General features: G+C 52.5%; 1 protein-coding gene across 1 annotated transcript in view; it reads right to left on the bottom strand.

The window, feature by feature from the left end:
* Positions 1–2763: 2763 nt before the first annotated feature.
* Positions 2764–15665, bottom strand: part of WWP2 (WW domain containing E3 ubiquitin protein ligase 2) — a 142577-nt gene continuing 129675 nt past the window's right edge. Inside the window, exons 12-24 of the mRNA XM_068992789.1 lie at positions 14704–14785; positions 13990–14118; positions 13328–13403; positions 12966–13037; positions 12648–12736; positions 10449–10608; positions 9086–9219; positions 8718–8858; positions 7901–8021; positions 7470–7574; positions 6219–6315; positions 5966–6038; positions 2764–4669 (exon numbers count right to left, since the gene is read on the bottom strand). Coding sequence (XP_068848890.1) covers positions 4570–4669; positions 5966–6038; positions 6219–6315; positions 7470–7574; positions 7901–8021; positions 8718–8858; positions 9086–9219; positions 10449–10608; positions 12648–12736; positions 12966–13037; positions 13328–13403; positions 13990–14118; positions 14704–14785 — 1379 coding nt within the window. The 3' untranslated portion in view covers positions 2764–4569. The remainder of the gene's footprint in view (positions 4670–5965; positions 6039–6218; positions 6316–7469; positions 7575–7900; positions 8022–8717; positions 8859–9085; positions 9220–10448; positions 10609–12647; positions 12737–12965; positions 13038–13327; positions 13404–13989; positions 14119–14703; positions 14786–15665) is intronic.

Below are 15665 nucleotides of genomic sequence, written 5' to 3'. Positions count from 1 at the left end.
CACCCCCCATCTATTCTGGAGCATAATTAGACCCTTTACTCCACAGCAGCTGAACTCTCAGCAATCACTGCCAGGCTCTAAGTGCAGCAGACCCAAACGGTTCCTCTTGCCCAACGTTCTGCATCTTTGTTTTATTTATAACCCATGAACTTGTGTATCTTGTTTCTGAGCCAGCCTTTTCTCTCTTTTTTATATTTTGTGTGTGTGTTTTTTTTTAAATGGTTGTGGAGCCAAGAAGCTGATCAAGTCATGAGTTCATGGTACCATTCTGATGGAACCCCCACATTTCAGTTTCTAGTACTATTTTATACCAAAAAGAACCAGGGCTCAGTGGAGGAGTTGATTCTGTGTTTGGGCAAGAGAACTAGAGTTGGGATTTGATGTCACGGAGACCATCAAGGCCATCTGGAGAGGTGACAAGAAAATCAAGGTGAAGGGGCCAAAATTGTGACAGAATCAAAAAGAAAACAATGATCACTGTCACCGGGACTGACTGAGTTGGAGCGAGGCCCTGAGTCCAGGATGATGTTCAGAAGGTACAAATAACAGATAGCAGGCCAAAGATAAATCACGTGCACCTCTCTGAGTCAGCTGATAGGTGCTTGACTCGCAGCATGGACCACAGGAAAGTGAGTTTGTGACTGTGGAACTTGAACCAACGTCAGAATCAGAGCGACCTGGAGAAAAAGATTCATGGGGCAGACTGCTGAGAACTGAGTAGAGGTAATAATTCTGAGCACTGACTTAATTTTCTTCCCCAAGATGAGACTGGGGCCTTGTTGCTAAGTTTAGCTTAAGACCAAGAACAGCCTGATGTTTATAAGCATTTCCCTGAATGGAAGCACATAGATCTTTAGTGTAAGTTTTTCTAGAAGGTTGCCGTGAGCCCTGATATAGGACAGTGGGGGAGCAACAGCTGAGCTTTCCAAATCCAGTGAGGTCTTACTTATGTAAAGTCTTGAGCCCCAGTAAGGACTTTGGGTGACAAACAGAGTCAGATCTGCTCTTCACTTCCAAAATAATTTTGTAGCTTTGGCTGATTTTATCAGGGACTTATTACAGCATGTAGAGGTGGGGACCCTTCCTGACTGTCTAATTTAACTTGAAACACTTCAGAGTAAGAAAAAAAAAATGAGGATATAATAAAAGCAAAGATCAGTAATTAGAAATCCTAGGGTTAAAGAGCTGTATGAAGAATACATAATTGTATTACATTATACCGTTTAGTTCTGGAGTAAACAGCATTTATATCATTATAGTAATATTAACATTCTTCTTGCTTTTCAGTTTTCTAAATAAACCTTTAGAAAAAGTAAAGCATTATGGTTACAGAACAGAACATAAATGTTTTAAAAAAACAAACAAACAAAAAACTTTGATCAGAGAAAAGTAAGAGGGAAGATGCCCAGAGTTAGGAGATGGAAAAGTGAAAGAAGGACTGGAAGAACAGACGGGAGCTCACAGATCCAGTTCCCAGAGTGGAGTGGCAAGGGGTCCTGTCCACTGCTAAGGCTGTTAAAACAAGAACCTTTTAGAAGGGCAACTGAGTAGAATTTGCTGGGATTTTAAAGTCTGTCTGGAAGGATCCAAAAGAAACCAGCAACAATAGTTCCTCCACATGGTGACCAGAATGCCTGAGGAACAAAAGAGGGGGACTTTCACTGTGAACCCTTCCTATCCTGGAATTTTAAACCTTTTTAAAATTTTTACTCAGTAGTCCAACTCTAGGACTGCCGCCTCCCAGAAAAGCAGCGTTGGTGCACAAGACCTGGCCGAGAGGCTTCACCAGCGAACTGCTGGACACAAATGCTATGCCCATTAGGACAAAGGTGGGTGTGTTACAGAACAACCATGACATGGAATATCACACACTACAGAATTCACTGGACCTAGGCTGACGAACACGGAAAGGTGTCCCTACTACCTCATTTGATGAGATGAGCTGCTTAACGTGTGTAAGATCTCATTTTTTATATACTTTTAAATTATATGTACATATGATTTATACACATAAAATAGTCTGGAAGGACAGCAAACTGAACAGCAGCTATTTCGGGAGATAGGAAAGGGGAGAACAATTTTGACTAGGGCTGTTTTATTTGAATTTATTATGAGATGTCTGTATAACATATGAACTTTTGTCAAAACCTCCTCAAAGTACAGCATAGCCCTGTCAAATGAGAAACGGCTTTGGTGTTGGGGTAGATGAATTCCCAGGAGAAGATGCTCTGCACACCTCTGCCTCCCCGCACCCCACCCCAGAAAGACGACAGATCAGAGCAAGGCTTGATCCAGGACAAAATCACTTCCATGTCAAAGGCATCGAGACTGCGCTGATGGATCCCATCAGAACCTTTAAGTTCAAAAAAGTGGGCGGCAAGCCCCTGGCTGACCATGAGCTCAAGTCCAGGGTATCCCTCTATCATCACGGAATTCAAGAAAACAGGAAACGTTTCTCAAATGAATGGCTACCCAGGAGCTGGTTCCTAAAACCTGTCCAACTTGCAGCCTCGGGCTGTTGATGCACTGGTGCCATGGCAACTGCTCAAAGAAACCCAGGCCAAAGGTAGCTGTGAGGCAAATAAATGAGGGCTGAAGCCCGTGATCCTTGGATGAAGACTGGGCCGCCCATCAGAAGTGTGGCTGCCTCGATTAATGACACACAATTCTCAAAACCAGCAAGGTCATAACATTTCCACCCGTGTAGACCTGGAAGGTCCGTGGGGCCAAGAGACCTTTTGCCTGGAGGACAGTGACTTTGGACACATCCACGCCAACACTGCCCACAGCTGCTGACTGTTTATTGCACAAGAAACTGGCAATACCAAGGGCAAGGGGGTGGGCATTACAAAACAATCTGGTGACCAGCTCAGAGCTACCAAAGGGCATTCCGTACAGACACCTCAGTTATATACACGTATGTACACACACACCCACATGAACGCATTCTGCACGCCCATGAGCCTGAGGCTCCCAAACCCTGCATGGCATGGTGGCTTGTGCCCCAATCCCCAACATGGTGAGACACCACAGGGAAGCACAGCCAACGATCCGAGGGAGGAGGAGGTTGGGCTGCAGTGAGCTGAGCCGCTCACATCAGTACACACAACAGAGCAGACACGGGCTAGGGTGGAGAGGGGAGGACGAGGACCTGGGAGCACGAGCCTGTCCTCAGACAACACCGTGGGTAGCCTGAGGACCTGCACGGGGACCCAGCGACAATCACCACTCCAGCACCCCAGAGGAGTGTGTTCGCCTGAAAGATCTGAACACGTGGCAGGACACCCACGGCAGAGGTCGGCAGGAGCTCCAGCAATCAAGTCAGACTGTGCAGAGCAGCTCAGGGCCCTTCTGCTGGTTTCCAAGAGCATCGTCTCTTTTGTGCAGGTAAAGCCACACATCGAGGCAGAGTGAACACATTCTACAGTAGCAGGAACACTCTTCATCTTCCCTCCGGATGCACGAGCCGCCTGGAGGTCCAGGGTCTTAGCAGGTCAGCCCCACGCACCCCATCACTCCATCTAGCAAAGGGAGTTCTCCTCTCTTGGAGGCAGCGAGGTTGAGGTGACACTCAGGACAATAATCCCCTTCCCCCCTTCTCTGTCACAGGCTCGGGGATAAGGCTGCTGGGAAGCTGAGCCACTGGGTCAGGCCTACCCGAGCTCACAGAACTGTGAAGCAGGCTCCTAAGAGGAGCAGCTGAAATTCTTGGACCAACAGTGCTGTGTGCCTCTGGGTCCCAGCCATGCCTGGCGCACCAGCTCCTTGACAGGAAGTGACAGCAGCTTACCAACCACAGAACACAAAGCGGCCCTATGCACAGAATACTTCAAGTTTATGTAAAAGGGAGAGGAAAATCTGAGGGCGTTTCCATCCCCTGACATCCCAGCAGCTGGTAACGACCCTCTGCCTGCTGGTGGGGACACACTGGCCAGCAGCGCGGCCGTGCTGCTCGGCCCCTATGGCTGGAGCTGGCTGCACTGAGTGGAGCACGGCCGTGCTGCTCGGCCTCCTTGGCTGGAGCTGGCTAGCCAGGAACAAGAGCTGACCTTGGTCCAGAGCTCCCCTCCCTCAGACCTTCATTTATATAGATCACTGGAAAAGTTCTACACAAAATAGAACCTCTTTTACTGACAAAGACCCTGGGCTTCCTCAGCCCAGAACAGCTACCCCAAATGGCCAGTCTCCCTCTCACCTAACCAGCCTGTGAGGCCCAGGGCTTCAGCACAGGGCACCCTCCTTTGCACACTCACACAAACCTAGGGTTGGTCTCAAGGGAGAAGGATGAGTTTTCCAGAGAAGGTCAGCCCTCTAGACTTTACAATGGCTGATGGGGCCAAGGGTGACATGGGGGCTTTATTCCAGACTGCCACCAGTGGGGAAGAGCGAAAAGCAGGGCAGGGCCTGTTGAGGTCAGGCTCTGCTGCCACCAGCCTGATGACAGTGTGGTCCTACACGGGACGACCATCCGGAGGGGCCTCCCGGGGGCTACAGGGCCAGCGGCCTCTCAGGCAAGGAGGACTCAAGACTACACATGTGCTGGGGGCTGGGGGTGGGGGACAGCCTCAGTTACTCCTGTCCAAAGCCCTCGGTCTCCTCAACAGCGTATAGCAGCTTCTCCTTCAGCTGTTCGTAGCTCTTGTATGGTGGCAGGTCCAGCCGGTTGAAACTGTCAAGAAAGGAGAGCAGGGCAATCAGCACAGGGCACGGGTCAGAGCTCTAACAGCCACAAGGGTATTGAGAGATCCCATACTGTGACTCAACCATGATGCCAGCTGGCCACACACAACAGGGTCCTCAAAGGCCCCGCTGTGTCCCTCGACCGTGAAGGAGTTAGAGGAGGGGACAGGGCTACAGGGGAAATGGGGAACTGCAGAAGAAGACCGGGGACAGCAGCTCTTTGCCGACTGGAACAGGAGTGTTTCAATATAGCAAGTTCCCTACACATGAACGCATTCCATTCCAACAGCATGTCTGTAAGCCCAATTTGTTCTTAAGTCCAATAAAGTCAGCCTAGGTACTCAACTAACACAGTTGGCTATCCAGCTGTTGTTCTTCAGTCATTACTGTCTGACTCTGCAACCCCATACACGAACTGCACCACACCAGTCTTCCTTGTCCTCCACCATCTCCCAGAGTTTGCTCAAATTCATACTGTAATACGTTTATAATACTTTTCATACAAATAATACATTAAAAAAATTTTAATCTGACAATACAGAGCTTTGAAAAATAGAGTACAATAGCTGGAATACAGGGGCTTGGCATCCAGTGAACAGGCAAGAAGAGTTACTGATTGGAGACGGAAGACGGTAGAGCTAAAGGATCATCAGCAATAGGAGATGGCGGGCAACCTGCATTCCTCAAGTTGATGCCACAGGTTCTGGTTCCTTGCTGGATTCAACTCTGTCTACCCTCTTGAAAAAAACAATGATCCAGTGATGTCTGGGTGGTAGCTCTTTTTTTCATCATAGATGACACGGTAGCACTGGATTACATTCTGAACGGCTGCTGCAACCTTCATATACCATTCTACATTTGGGTCCTACACCTCAAACACTAACGGTGCCTCGTCAGCTAAAGAAAATCCCCTTGCCATTTCCTGCTCCACTTGTAGAGGATGCGTGCACGTGACAACGTACGCCAGATATGTGAGCGAACTTACGTGACTAAACACATGAACTCACGTTCACATCTGTGAAAGTTCACAAGTTGAAGGTTTGTATGTAGGGGACTTACTGTATTTCATACCCGGTATGGCTGTCAAGGCACATAGATACTGTCACAACTCCCAAAAGATCAGAGGCCCAGGGGCTGAGGTGTGCCTCCCCAAACCTAAGCACCGCGGAACTACACACAGGTTGCCAGGATCAAGGCACTGAAGCCGCCTTGGCCTCAGGGCTGCTCGTGGGGGCTCATCGGGTCTTGGGTTAAAGCCACCTCCCCCCACAACCAGCACACTCACCAGGTGTGGCTCCTGGGCAGCCAGGTTTCCTTGCCAACCTTGTCAATGCAAAACTTCTGTGGGCCGTTGCTACCTGTTATCCAAAGGAACACATGTTGTCTATGACAAGTCGGCCCCTTCCTGAGGCAGGACCCTCCGACACCACCACAGACAAGTCCAACTGACTTGCTTCCAGGAAGACATGAGGTCTTGTCCCTGCTTTGAGCTGTCCTCACTTCCGCCCAACGGCACCAGCAGGGCGGGAAAAACGTACCGATGAGTTCAGTGAATCCCCCAACAGGCAGGCGGCAGGTCCCAGTGACAAACTGCAGCAGCCGGATCCTCTTCTCATTGTCCATCTCCTTCACCACCTGGAGCCCCACAAGCCCAGGCAGAGTCAGGGCCCACTTGGCCCAGCACTTTGCCCTGACCTGTAACTCTGCAATGAGCCAGGGCCCCTCTTTGGGACTGAGAACATGGAGCCCCAGCGTGGTCTGTGGGAGTGGGTGACAGTTACTCCCTGGGAAACCCCAAAGCCGCTCTAAGAGGCTGTGTGCATACATCATTCCCACCAGTCTATGTGACATCTCTTGGTTTCAGGCCAGAAATTCTCCTCCTCAGCCAAGTTCCATTTTTTTTTTTTAATATGTATATATTTAGCTACATCGGGTCTTGGTTGCCCATGCAGGATCTTTTGTTGTGGCACACGGACTCTCCAGTTGTGGCCGGTAGGCTTAGTTGCCCTGCAGCATGCGGGATCTTAGCTCCCATACCCGGGGTTGAACCAGCGGCCCCTGCACCATAAGGTGGGCGCTTAAGCACTGGACCACGAGGGAAGTCCCCCAAGTTGCATCTTTAAAAACATACAAAGCATGAGATTGACTGCTTTAATAGGTGTGAGATTTCTTTCTGAGGGAAATGAAATGTACTGGAATTCAACAGTGGTGATGGTGGGTACAACACTGTCAGAAACCATTGTAAGAGCCACTCCAAACACTTAATGTGGTGAATTTTATGGTATGTGAACTTCACCTCCACAGAAAGCCTACCTCTGCTCGTTCTTTTTTATGTATGCTATACTGCACAATGATAACGACAAGACCCACACATTCAAAGCAACTGATTCCTTATATGCAGGACAAGGGGCTCTTTCAGTCTCTCTGGAGCCAAGCCGACGCTTTCCGTCCGGCTGGAAGGAGACCACGTGACCTACAAGAACTTTCCTCCCTGCTCATGGCCTCCTCCCCCAGAGCCTGCACACCAGCATCTGAGGCTGGCCCACTGCCAACACTACCTCCTGTCAAATGCAGTGGCCGCAACCCAGCTCCGATCATCCCAAGGCTGGGTTTCTCGTCTCCTTTTGGGAGTTGGGGGAGGCGAGGAGAGTGTCAGAGACGAGGAAGGTGATGACACAACAAGCATCCAAAAGCCTGGGGTTCAATCTGGTCTCGCCTCCTGGGGGTACCGCCCAAACACGCCCGCCCAGAGCCCCTGTGCGTTCTGTGGGGACAGACGCAGGGCCCACCTGCCAGAACCACTGGATCTGCTTGCTGTTCTTGGTGTAGTGCCGGTAGATGGTGTGCTTCTGCCAGTCGCTCAGGTCTATCTCCTGCATGCCGCACAGCATCAGCTACGGAGGAGAGGGGGTGTCAGGCACCCGGCACCAGCGCTGTCCCCACGGCACACAGGGCCCCGTCTACTCCCTGGCAGGTGGAAGCACTCCGCACACCTCTGTCGGCAGTTTTAACAGTATGGGTAGCCCAAGTCTTGCATGATAACCCCTTGCAAACAAGAGCCCATGTAAGGGCAGGTGCAAGACCCAAATTGACCGTATGTGCCTGCTGCTGCCATCCTGGGTTTTACTGGTGAGTTGCTGTGGGTGCTCGGCGAGGCTATCAAAGGGCAGGGCGGCCCCAGGGGCCAGGGGTTCAGGGTCCCCACAAACTCAGCTCTCACCTCCAGCTCTTTCTCGTCAAAGTAGCGCAACCACTCCAGGGGGGCCACCTCGTTGAAGCCGTCCAGGAAGGCTTTGGTCTGCTCTTCCACGCCCCGGGTGAAACGCCAGTCAGTCAGCAGCCTGAAACCAAGACTGACCGTCGGGGGAGCCCAAGACCCACTCCTCTGGAGCAGCTCAGGGTCTGCGGGGAGGTGACCTCTGCTGGCAGCAAGGAGGCAGCCGAGAGCCAACCTGGGCGGGCGGGATACCTGGGCAACTTCGGCCCCAGAGCACGGCCTTTAGAACCTCACAGTAACCCACAGACACCTGAATCTTCAACATCTCCTCCTGCTCCTCCCATCACCGCTGACTGAAGCTCAGATGAATGGGGGTTAAAAGACTGGCCCAAGGGACCTGAAGTGAACGGGCATGTTCGTGTACAATCCCACAGGTGACAGTGGGTTTAAGCAGGCAGAACACAGGTGCCCTTTCAGTTAGGAGAACAAAGAAGTTGTCGAACTTTTATGCCTCTTCAAAGAAATTCTGTCCTGCAGTCATGAATCTGCGATTTGGGAACAAGGAGCACCCAGGGGCTGGAACACAGGACCTCGGGCTCTGGCTACCCAGCTCTGGCCAGCACATGACTGCCACGGCAGCCGTCTAGGGTCAGTGCAAAACGGAAGGTTCTTCCCATCCCTGGAGACCCATGGGCCACACGAGGGGGCCTAGCTGAAGACGGTGCCCCGGGATAAGAGTGTGAGCCTCTTTCTCTGCGGCCGGCTGTGTCTCTGCCCCCATTTCCCGGGCCCCGCCGGCTCCCTAGCGCTTTCCACTCACATTATGTACTCTTCCTTGTTCTCCTCTGTCACTCGGATGCTCTCGCCCCCTTCCTTCAGCTCGTGGGTCGTCACCTTGCCCAGGATCTCCATGTCCTGAATGAAGTACAGCTCTAGGCCGCACTCCTCCAGGTTGTTCTCTCTGGGAGCACAAGAGACCAAGAGGGAAGGTGTCTGTCTTAGAAGGGTTCCCTCAGTCCTGCCCCATCACTCACTTTCAGTGCCTGTGAGACACGAGGACTCACAGGTGGCCTGGAGCCCAGAACAGCGTCCCAGGACAGGCGGACTTAGAAGGTGGGCATCTCCACCCGCCTACTACCCACCCAGAGACCCCTCCTCTCCCAGAAAACGGCAACAGAGGGGACCCACTTGATCCAGACAATAGAGTTGTAGAATTCGGGGTCAATGGATTCCAGGTCTTTCAGGGTTGGTCTCTTGTTTAGCATCCGCTTGTAGAAAGGAAGTGTGAAGCCTGTATCAATGAACTTTCCATGGTACAGAGCCTGGGGACAGGAGAGACATGGCAGAGAGGTCTGGTTTTCCTCAGATGCCCCATATCAGAGCCCAGCTACTGCTCCCTGAGGTCCTGAGCATCTGGCTCTTCCAGGAGCCTGAAGGCTAGGTCTGCAGCCCTCTTGGTCCCACCTGCAGACCACAAGGACCCACCTCTGGCCCACTGCATGCCCACCAGCCCCTCGCTCTAGCAGAGGTCTGCCTCCACCCACACAGAGGAGACTTGCTCAGCACAGCCCCAGGTGGCGGCCCTGACTCACTGCTGCTCTGAGCTGGGCAGCAGAGGCAGCCAAAAATAATGCAGACGCCCCTGCTGCTGCTGGCGGGCCAGCAGTGAGTAATAGTCTAGGGTTTTACTGGTCTGTCCTGTCAGCCACAGGGCCAGGCGGGTCTCTAGACCTGGGAAGAATGTGCCCACTTCCTGAGCCCTAGCACCTTGGCCAAGAACCTCCAGACAAAGAGAAGGGATATACTTAGTCATGGGCTCCTGGGTCCTCCTGAGAGGGGAGCAGGGCAGACACTCACTCAGAAGTGAGGGGAAGAAGCAAAGGCAAATTAGCCATGAAAGCTCTTCAACGACCAAATGTGGCAGAGGGACCGGGCCTTCAAAGGGCTCCCCTTTCTCCATCCTGGGTCTCAGTGCTCACAAGGTACTCAACAGGATGCACACGAGGTGACGCCCTTTCCAAATTTACACTGTGCTCCCGTTTCTACATAAATACAAACGCCCGACTCCCCATTCCCTGCCCTTCCCTCCTACCAGATGACTCCAACATCTTGCACCAGTCGATCACCTTGCTCCCTGTTCTCAGCTAGTGTAGATTCCCCATCCCCTTCCAGAAGGCCCAAGTCTCAGTGGGACACTCCCAGACACCGCCACCCAGCTCATGGCAACACCCAGAGACGGGCCCGTCATCCCCCACCCTTGACAGCACATGCACTGAGTGTTAAGTGAAGACTTTAATCCGGGGACCCTGGGCTTTCTCTTGACAAGTCCTACACAAATCAACGTGAAAACCTCCTCAGTGCCCTAGGGTGGGCACTGAGAGAGCTCTGGACTATTTCCAGAACTCTCACTAGCTTTCTGCATCTTTAGTGAGGCGTTCTGTAAGGATGAGGGTGGGGCTCAGAGAGTGGGCACCCAGTCTTCAGAGCTGCTGGTGGTCTGCAGGTCTGTGACCACACTCCCTGGAGGTCTGATGACAGCCATGAATCTTACCATGGCGATGAATCGGCCGATAAAGCGGAAGTAGGTGAGGTGGTCAGGGTTGATGGAGGAGGCAGGGTTGATCTGCAGGCAGTAGTTGTTCTTCCCGGCATATTCAAATAAACAGTACATGGGGTTGAGCACCTCATGGGACAGGAGGAAAAACCACTCTCTGCGAGAGAAGAGAGAGGAAAACAGGACTAATGGACCACACCCTGCTCACCTGCTCTGCAGGTCCGAGTCTTTTCTGCCGTCAAGTAGTACCTAGTCTGGAGACATGCATCCTGGGGAGGCAACCCCACTGGGATCAGCCCTGGGCTAACCTCTGTGAGCAGCTGGTCAGTGAGCAGGGCAGGGCCAGACCTAGGGTGAATCAGAACAGCAACTGCCCTGGACAGCAATGCTCAGGCACACCCGTGTGTGTGAGTGTTGGCTCCAGGTGCTGTATTCTGGGGCTTTCCACCTGATATCCAGAGCATCTAATGGCAAAGGGGCTCCTTGCATTCTGGGTTGCCATGCACAGTTGTATAGACTGCGCACTGCACAAGGATGTGACGTTAAAATATCACAGATGTGTACATTTGTCACAACAAATTTCCTGCAAATAGCATCAAGCTGCCTTTTTTTCCCTAATAAAAGCAGTATATTGTGACCATTTTCCAGCACAGAAGCGTCTTGAGAAAGGACATTTTTTTCTAAATCTTGCAAAAGGGCTCTATGACCAGCAGTCACCCTGCTTCCAGCCTACCTAAGCAGTCTAATATGAATACACAGTAATGTGCTCCTAATCCTTGATGCAGGACAATTCTGTTCATCAGGCTGTGTCTACACCTCGCTCCCACCACCCCACTACCCCTTCACCCCAGACCCACCACCATACCCTTCCCTGTATGTCCACGAATTCATCTGAACCAACGCCCACACCTTAGCATCTCTTTGCACCCCAGGTACAAGCCTCAAGCCAGAATTCAGAGTCCTTTGAGGCTTGAGCTACACAAGCAGGGGGACGTCCCAAGGGGGACAGTCCCTGGCTGCTGGGCTGTTTGTGGCCGGGCAGACGAGGAGTCTCTTCGATGCAGAGGGTGCCCCGGTATCCTGTCCGTGGTTCTACCCTGTGGTAGAACAGCATGACGTAACCTACCATAGGGTAAAACCACTGGCAGGACACAGAGAGACAGACACACACGGGGCGGGAGTCACACCACCAAGGAGAGCCTAGAGAGGAGGTCACCACGGTCACCACGGAAAAAAAAGAGCAATCGACCCACGGGGGCCAACACAGAGGGCAACGCCACCAGCACACACAGGACCGGGAGCAAGTTAACCCAACACCAAGCGAGATGCCCCACACCGAGAGAGGTCGGCAGGCTGAGCGGTCACCGCAGCCAAGACGCTCCTCCTCTCTGCCGGGGCCCTTATGCCCCATCGTCCAAGGCAACATTTTGCCAGAGAATCTATTAACTTTTGTAGCAGCACTGGGAGTATATCATTTGTTTTCATTTTACCGTCACTGTGTACATAACATGCAGCCAAGTATTGATCAAGACCCTCTGGATTGGGACACAATGTATATATGCCAGATCTACGCCAAGACCCCCAACTGAGCCCGCCCCAGCTGCCTCAAGAGGAAGTGAAGTCCAGGGTCGATTCCAACGGACAACCACTTAATACCGATATCTAACCACTGCCCACTGGTGCAACTAGATGGGTAAAATAAAGAAATAATGACAGGTTGGTTGGTAAAGAACTATTGTTCTCAACAAGGACCTACTGTACAGCACAGGGAACTCTGTTCAAATGGTATGTGGCAGCCTGGATGAGAGGCGGGGGTCTGGGGGGAAATGGATACACGTATATGGACGGTTGAGTCCCTTTACTGTTCACCTAAAACTATCACGACAGTTTGTTAATTGACTATACCCCAATACAAAATTAAAAAAATTTTTAAAAGAGCCATCATCCTGAACCACTCCCCTAGAAACCAACCCCCAGCTTCCCCTTGACCCAGCAACTAGAGGGTTGATGCCTAGCCCAGAAGGGGACCCCAGGAACCAGTTCCAGCACCCCTTTGGACCACCCACACCCCTGCCCACTCCTGAAGGTGAAGGAGAGCTTTGGCAACTGTCTGAGCAAGGAGGCAGCTTCCTGGCCGAGTGCCCTGCAGCTTGGTGAAGCGGGGAGCAGCACGGCCTTTTGGGGCTCCCAGCTCACCTGGCGATGCCCCCGTAGTCCAGGCCCTCCTCGCCACGCATGATGATGTAGAGCCGGCGGCGCAAGTCATAGGGTTTCATGTTCATGATCTGGGGAGACAGAAGGTCATGGCCAGCCTGCCATTCTCCCTTCCATGGCAGGCTGGGGGCAGGCGACCAGAGACTCCCAGGCCTGCTCTTCGGCTGATCCCCCATAACCAAGGCCCACGTCTTGAAAACCGTATCATGTGGGCTTAAAGGGCCACACAAGAGAAGACAGGGTGGTAGCAGCGGGCCTTCTCCCTGCCCTGGGTCTTAGACTCAGTGATTATTCTCTAACCTGTTGGAAAGAATCCTCAAAAAGTGTCTGCCTGGAAACACTGATCTTCACGTGGCTGGGGAGAGCATTTGACTGAAAAGAAAAGGAAAACAGAGACCTCAAACTGGGGCGTTGGTGGTAACTATTCAATCTTATCACTTGTCTGTTGAATAAGCTTCCCCTACCCTCCACCCCCAGGTTAGGTGGGGAGAACTTGGTCCCCTAGGAATGGAAGACAATGTCACATAACTGCTCAGAGTGAGACAAGTGACCTGCTCCCACCTAAGACACAGGTGTTCCAACACCTGCAACTAGGCTAGGAAACTGCTGAAATGACTCTGTAACCCCAGTCTCCAGGGGGAGGCCCCAGTACCAGAACTCACATGGCAGAGGAAACGGAATTGGTGATACTTCCACCGAAAACTTCGGTCGTAGGCGCCAGGGGAACCTTGTTTCGTCCTGGGAAGAGCAAAGATGTTCTGGAATCCACGAGATTTCTCAAAACTTGGCAACATATTAGCCCTAAGGAAAGCTACTGCTCTGTTAATTTAGAGACGAGTAAAGTAAAGCATAAAAGAAAGGAAGGGTCCGCCACTGAGATCTTCTGCAGACTTGAAGGTTAAAAAGAAAATCTAGAAAAGCCAGACCTCTTGATTTTCGGGAAAGACCACCAGTGTTAGTCTGAATAGAGAAGCCCCTTCCCTCCCCATCCCCACTGGCGTGGCATCAAAACTGGCCACTAGAGGGTGGGAAGAGCAGCTATACTAGGCCTAAGCTAACAGTGATGTCACCTGCACAAAGTCCTCGGTGCTGGTGCTCAGGCGCTCAGTCTTGTCCAACTCTGTGACCCCATGGACTGTAGTCCGCCAGGCTCCTCTGTCCATGGGATTTTACAGGCAAGAATACTGGAGTGGGTTGCCATTTCCTTCTCCAGGGGATCTTCCTGACCCAGGGATTGAACCCATGTCTCTTTCATCTACTACGCTGGTAGACAGATTCTTTACCACTAGCACCACCTGGGAAGCCCTATGTGCAAAGTCCTTACCCTGACTCAAACCCCGGGCGAGGATCCTTAAAGGTGGTGGTGCGGGTATTGTGGTCCACGAAGTAGCGCACCCCCTCGCTGGTGTACTTCATCTCCCACCCTGGGGGCAGAGCCGGCTCCTGGATCATCCTGGAAACATGGGAAGAGAGGGGCTGCAGGACCTCATATGGGCTTCCATGCTAAGGGGGCTGGGGTCCCCAGAAGGCTGGGGCTGCCTTCTCTCTGCTTTTACCCAGGCCCCGCAGAGGCCTCAAGGAAAGGTACTTGGCAATACACAAGGTCTGCAGCGGAGACAGATCATTACTGTCCCAAGGCCCAAAGAATCCCCGCCCTGGGTGGATGGCCGTGGCCTCAGTGGCCACCAGCAATCCCAAGACATCAAGTGCCCCATCCCAGATTAGCTTCTGGGGGGTGGGTAGTAGAGGAGTGTCGGGGTCGGGGGGAGTTCTCACATAACCCTTCTGAAATCACTTCATCAGCAGCTTGTACACCAGAGACCAGCAACACCGGCCAGTCAGGCCACGCTGCAGCCATGAGGAGGGCCAACGTAAGGTGCCACTTTCAAGCTCTCATTATATCATGAGGGTCTGCGGGCACTTGTGTGTGCCTAAAGGTCCCAGAACATCAGCCACGGAGGCCAAATATAGTGCGAGGCCACCAGGCCAACGGAGGTGCACGGGGCCCACCCAGAGCCCTCCCAGCCTAAGTCCTCACCCCTGGGTGCGAGGGTCTTCCCACTGGGTTGTGCGTGTGTTGTGGTTCACGTAATACACCCGTCCGTTGTCCTGTCTCTTCTCTGCCAGGGAGGAGAAAGAAAAATGGACGCTCAGATTGAGACACGTTGAGCCCACGTCCTCTCCCCTCTGGCTCCCACCCCCTGGGTGCTAGGTCTGCGTCTCTGCCTCTGTCCCCACCCTGTTAGAGAAGTTTAACCAGCGCAAGCCTGACTCACTCATGTCTGTCACTGGCGAAGAAAAGGACAAAGAGAATCTTTCCCTACTGGGGAGCAGGGGAGGGGTATACACGTTTTCAACCCAAGATGAAGCACCGTCTTCGGTCGGTCGGTTGGTTGGTTTGCTGGAGGGAAGGGGGCAGTGTGGCAACACAGAGCGGGAGCAGGCCAGCTGAAACCAGAGGCGTAATTGCATCCAGCTGTGTGCAAAGTGGAGCCACAGCCCAGCCTCCCCTCAACCCTGGTGCCCACCCCAGACCATCACGGCTACTCTCTGGTTCTTCATTCACTGGATGCAGCTGACCTAGGCATCCCTGTCTCACAGGCAGGGTCACTGGGGGCACGGTGGGGAGGCTGCCTGTTCCCTCATACCTCTCTGCTCAGCACCACCAGGCCTCTGTACCCTCCTGCTTAAAGGCAAAGTTTGGTTCTCAAACTCCCACATCCCAGGAAAATCTCTATGTTGTGCATACATGCAGACAGACACCTGGGGCTGTGGGTGTCCTGGTATAATTCCTAAGTGTGTGCTTCAAGACGGGCAGTGTCTGGTGAGCTCAGACATACTTTCTCCTTTGGACAATATTTACTCTCTGGCCCTTTACTTCTGTACTAACGATGGCCCTGAGTTGTTTGAGAGAGAAAGCATGGGCTGCAGGGGCAAGCTCAACTCCAGCTGGTGATTCTGAGAGGGACTGAAGGGGGCAGCCACTGGCTCCAGGTGGAT

Source organism: Capricornis sumatraensis, chromosome 20, assembly GCF_032405125.1.
Source record: "Capricornis sumatraensis isolate serow.1 chromosome 20, serow.2, whole genome shotgun sequence".
Taxonomy (NCBI): Eukaryota; Metazoa; Chordata; class Mammalia; order Artiodactyla; family Bovidae; genus Capricornis; species Capricornis sumatraensis.
This window is presented reverse-complemented; position numbering and strand designations above follow the sequence as displayed.